The following is a 4,413-nucleotide window of genomic DNA, read 5'->3' as shown; positions in this document are numbered from 1 at the left end:
AGTCTGCAGAAAAGCACAGAGAGCCACTGTCTAACCTCCCACTGGTGCTATCAGCTACCCCCGGCAGGAATGACAGCAATGCAGAAACTCTTCAATAGTAGGCCGATGGGGTCCCTCCGCCAGGCAGCTGACAGCACACACCTCATGCCAGCCCCCCATGTGTTGCCAGAGTGCAAAAGGGACATTTAATATTGCGATCCCATAGAGATTAAAAATACAGTTGTCTCATTTCTAATGTCACACTGTTGTAGGCAGGGTGAATGAAGGGTGAGGGGTGGTAATCACAGCGTTTAAAATCATTGAATCTGCTGGAACACCTACATGTCACATGAAGCTTTATTTTGAATGCCTTTTTAGCACTTTGTAAAACCTGTTTAAGGATAAAGATACATAAAGGAGGCTTGTTATTGTTATTAGATACAGCTGTAATACAGCAGACGTGTGAACATGTTTAATGTGGTGAAAATGAAGTGAATAAAAGTGGTTTGATACATTGAGTAAAATGGATACACAGGTAACTTTTTTGTGCACTATAGTCTATAGTTTTCTAATAATTTCCTTTTAAGTTTACTGAAGTAACTTTCTGTCTTTAAAATAACTGCTACTAAAATGTTCATGCATTATTTAATTATTATAGTCATCTTTATTCCCCATGTAAAATGTTATGCGTGTACATTGTGTGTAGCTGGAATGAGTCTCCCTTATAATAAGTCCCAATATATAGTCCATAACAGGAAACGTTTTAGAAAGTATTAGGAATTTAGGGATGTAAAATAAAACATCACAAAATATCTTGACTCAAAGTCCACTTACTTCTGAGACTTTCAGCTTTCTCCTGGAAATGGAGGCTGTTCACATAGTTGTAATATTCCTAATGAATCAAGCAACCATACATCTAACACTTACAGTTAAAACAGCAGCTGACTTTGGTATTTTCTGGTAAAGATTTAACTCCTAATGGACAAATGTCTCAGTGGGCAGCAGTCATTAAGATCACATCCAAACTCTTTCAACACTTGGTTCCCCATTTACGCCCCAATAAGATCTATTAACAACACTGACATATGAACACAGCGACAGGATTAAGATAGCACATCATAAACCGGCATGCAAAGTGCAAATAAATGCGACTTAATCGATTCCAGATAAATCGATGCGATCGATTTTGCGGCCGGGTATTATACTTCCTGTCCAGCCTTTGCTCCTTCCTTTTTGCTGAATGTGTCAGCCATGGCCCCGATTGTGAGTAGTTCAACGAGCAAATAAAGTGCACACAGGCGATATATTTTAGCTTGTTTTGGGCTCGGGTAGAAGTGTAAACAACCCGTGGACCGTAACGTGGAAGTTAGGGATGTTTGAAGCTGTTTGTTTATCGTTGTTTACTCAGTCTGCTAACACCACGTTGGGCTAACCATAATGCTAACGACAGCTAGCAGGAGTCGACGTGAAACCTGTTTAGTTAGTAACTTTTATGGGTAGTGTAACTTATTTAGAGGTGTTTACTTCCAGTGTTTTCCACATACAGCCTCGGAAACACGATGGCGAATGACTTTAAACAAGTATTAAGCAATTACTTTGGTTGTTTTAAAGTTCTTTATGCTATAAATGTAGTTTTCTGTGTGTTTGAGTGGCCTTTTCTTTTTTTTTTTCTCTTTTTTTCTGTGCTAGAAGAAGCAGGTGGTCCGGAAGCAAGGTGGAAAGAGGAAGAAGCAGATCCTGAAGTTCACCCTGGACTGCACTCACCCTGTGGAGGATGGCATCATGGATGCTGCCAACTTTGTGAGTAGACCAGATCCGACATCTTGTCTGTTAAACAGTAACAGTGCAGCAGCTGTCACACTGTCACATCAGTGGGAATCAATCCCAAGTGTTGTGTTTGGATGTGATGGCTCGGTAAAGCTCTGTCCACGGCTGTGTGTCCCAACCCTGGCTGTGTCCTCTGCTCTTTCAGGAGCAGTACCTGCAGGAGCGCATCAAGGTGAACGGCAAAGCTGGAAACCTCGGAGGTGGAGTGGTGTCCATCGAGAGGAGCAAGAGTAAAATCGCTGTGAACTCTGAAGTTCCCTTCTCAAAGAGGTACGAAACACGACCTGTCGGGATTGCAATATGATTCACAATTTTCATTTTCACTGTGGAAGCTATTGCAAGGATGGTGTGACGTTTTGTTAAGGTCTGTACCAAACAAACGTGTGTTCTTACATCTGGGGAACGAGATTTGTAGGTCAGGACGTCTCTGCAGCACTACTTTACAGTCCTTGTCGCACAGTTTAGATTCATCAAAAGATTGCGATTTGGGTATTGCACTCGGCCGTATTGGTATTAGGTCATGCATACCACAAGAAGGGGACGTTCATACGGGTTCTTGTGAACGGGGTGAACATGACCCCGTTAGAAGGCAACATATGTCACGTTTGGCGACTTCAACCAAACGGAATGAATCATGATGTCGAATAAAAGTACAGATGGTAAAACTTGATTATAATTCAGGTCAAGTTTCTTCCATAGATACAAGAAGCAGCTATTCTGAACAGCATTCATTCAGTTTCAGCTTTGTTGGAATAAATGTGGTTTTAACTGAAGCTTTGTGGGTGTTTAAATGCTTAGTCTCTATTGGAGGTAAACACTGCGAGGTTAACGCTCATCATCCAGTACTGAAACACACATAATGTTAATTCTTTAATTAATAATGTCCTGGTGTGATCAACAATAAATATCTTTTATACCAGTGTTTTATTTTCACTAAAAGGCCAGTTTAGGCAGATATATATAGCTAGAAATGGAATATAAAATACATAGGTATGTTTCCATTAGTGTATAATCACCTGAAAGTATGAATCGTTGCTTTCATTACCTTTTACAGAGAGCTGTTTTTATGTGTGCCAGGGATTATCCAGCCCTGCAGTTATTTTTTTTGGTTTTATTTGTAGAGGTTTTCTAAGGTTTTTGCTGCAGTCTTGTCCCACTTGCCCCATACGATGGAGGTGTAACTTTTGTCTGTGGTGCCCAAAGCACCGAGAGATGCATTCATCAGGAACTACTCAACAGTTGGAAAAAGGCAAAGAGAAGAAGAAAATGTGTGTCCTTTTTCACAGCAGACATTTTGACTTGTCAAAGTAGGGACAGCGCAGGTTTTACTAATAACATTAACTTTAACTTTGTTCTGTTCAAGTGTCCCAGTAAGCTGTGACAGTGAGTCAGCATGCACAATAGCCGTACCCTGAAACCAAAACATCAAAATGGAATTCAGTCGTCGTTAATTTTATTATTTACACCTGTGCCACTGTTTCTACAGTGACATGTCAACGTGGCTTATTTTTTAAAAAAAAGGCTCATTCCCAGCAAGGTCTGTGGGATATCATGAGTCTGTATGGGTATACACAACTAAGGTTGAGTGGGGAAAAAAAACAACAAAAATACACTTTTTACTTGTTTGCACACAACAGAAAGAGCCTAAAAATCCCCCCAAATGTCTCCTACTTAGACAGTCAACAACTGAACTGAGTACAGTGATGTTATGTATAATGATATCCTCTAATATTAAAACTGATTTCCAAATTTGAAAGTATACACAGACACATAAACACTGTGTGAAGACTTCACTAACTATTTCAGTCTGAGCTAGAAACTCCACCACCAGAGGGTGACTCCACCACTTCCATTCTTAAAAGGAGAACTGAAGACCTGTAAAAGTCACTGGCAGATGTTACTATTAGTATATTTAATATAATTGTTTGTAACCTCTGTGTAAGATAGAGCTCCCCCTTCTCATTGTCATTAATTTAAATATACACAGACCGCATTTCTGCCAGTGACACACAACACTGCTTAAATCTGTGTGATGATGAATTTAATGAACTCCAGATTTGGGGGTTCTTATTTAACTTGACTTGTATGTTACTGTATTTTAGGGCCAGTTAATATTCCAAAATCCAAATACAGAACATTTGCTTTACTCTGTTTTGTAATGAAAAGTACGGTTTTATTGCATAATTGCTAAATAATATTTCTTAATAATTACTTACTATTATTAGAAGTTGTGTTTGACACCCATTTGTTTGTCCAAGCACATTTAATAACTACAGAGCTGCAAACTCTGGTGCAGATCGTACTGATTATGAATAAGTTATAAATATTACCTTTTGACCAATTTCTCCATGATGGTTTCACCCCCCCCAATCATCTCTTTCAGGTATTTGAAATATCTCACCAAGAAGTACCTGAAGAAGAACAACCTCAGGGACTGGTTGCGGGTCGTGGCCAACACCAAGGAGAGCTACGAGCTGCGCTACTTCCAGATCAACCAGGACGACGAAGAGGAGGAGGAGGAAGATTAAACCTGAGACCACTTCTAATAAAATTGGAAAAGGGAGAAAAAAAATTTGTGTCTTTTTTAAAGCAATGTGCTTTTATTTT

At 39.5% G+C, this 4,413-nt stretch overlaps 1 protein-coding gene across 2 annotated transcripts; it reads left to right on the top strand.

The window, feature by feature from the left end:
• The first annotated feature begins 1,138 nt into the window (after positions 1-1,138).
• On the top strand, positions 1,139-4,378 carry rpl22 (ribosomal protein L22). Of its 2 annotated transcripts, none has more exons than XM_051414675.1 (4): positions 1,139-1,242; positions 1,669-1,779; positions 1,952-2,076; positions 4,190-4,378. In XM_051414675.1, exons 1-4 carry the CDS (start codon positions 1,231-1,233, stop codon positions 4,332-4,334), a joined length of 393 nt encoding a protein of 130 aa, XP_051270635.1. In that variant the 5' UTR covers positions 1,139-1,230; the 3' UTR covers positions 4,335-4,378. The 2 variants fall into 2 exon arrangements, with proteins under 2 accessions (XP_051270635.1, XP_051270633.1); XM_051414673.1 differs by lacking the exon at positions 1,139-1,242 and adding an exon at positions 1,524-1,559.
• Positions 4,379-4,413: the final 35 nt, after the last annotated feature.

Source organism: Dicentrarchus labrax, unplaced genomic scaffold, assembly GCF_905237075.1.
Source record: "Dicentrarchus labrax unplaced genomic scaffold, dlabrax2021, whole genome shotgun sequence".
NCBI classification, from domain to species: Eukaryota; Metazoa; Chordata; class Actinopteri; family Moronidae; genus Dicentrarchus; species Dicentrarchus labrax.
The sequence above is the reverse complement of the archived record's forward strand: the minus strand, read 5'-3'. Positions and strand labels throughout refer to the sequence as shown.

Bases quoted from the DNA above. Each gene is read 5' to 3' on its own strand.
- rpl22 (XM_051414673.1), top strand. From the start codon at position 1,539: ATGGCGAATGACTTTAAACAA. The intron at 1,560-1,668 runs GTATTAAGCAAT...TTTCTGTGCTAG, and splicing joins TGGCGAATGACTTTAAACAA to AAGAAGCAGGTGGTCCGGAA. The intron at 1,780-1,951 runs GTGAGTAGACCA...CTGCTCTTTCAG, and splicing joins TCATGGATGCTGCCAACTTT to GAGCAGTACCTGCAGGAGCG.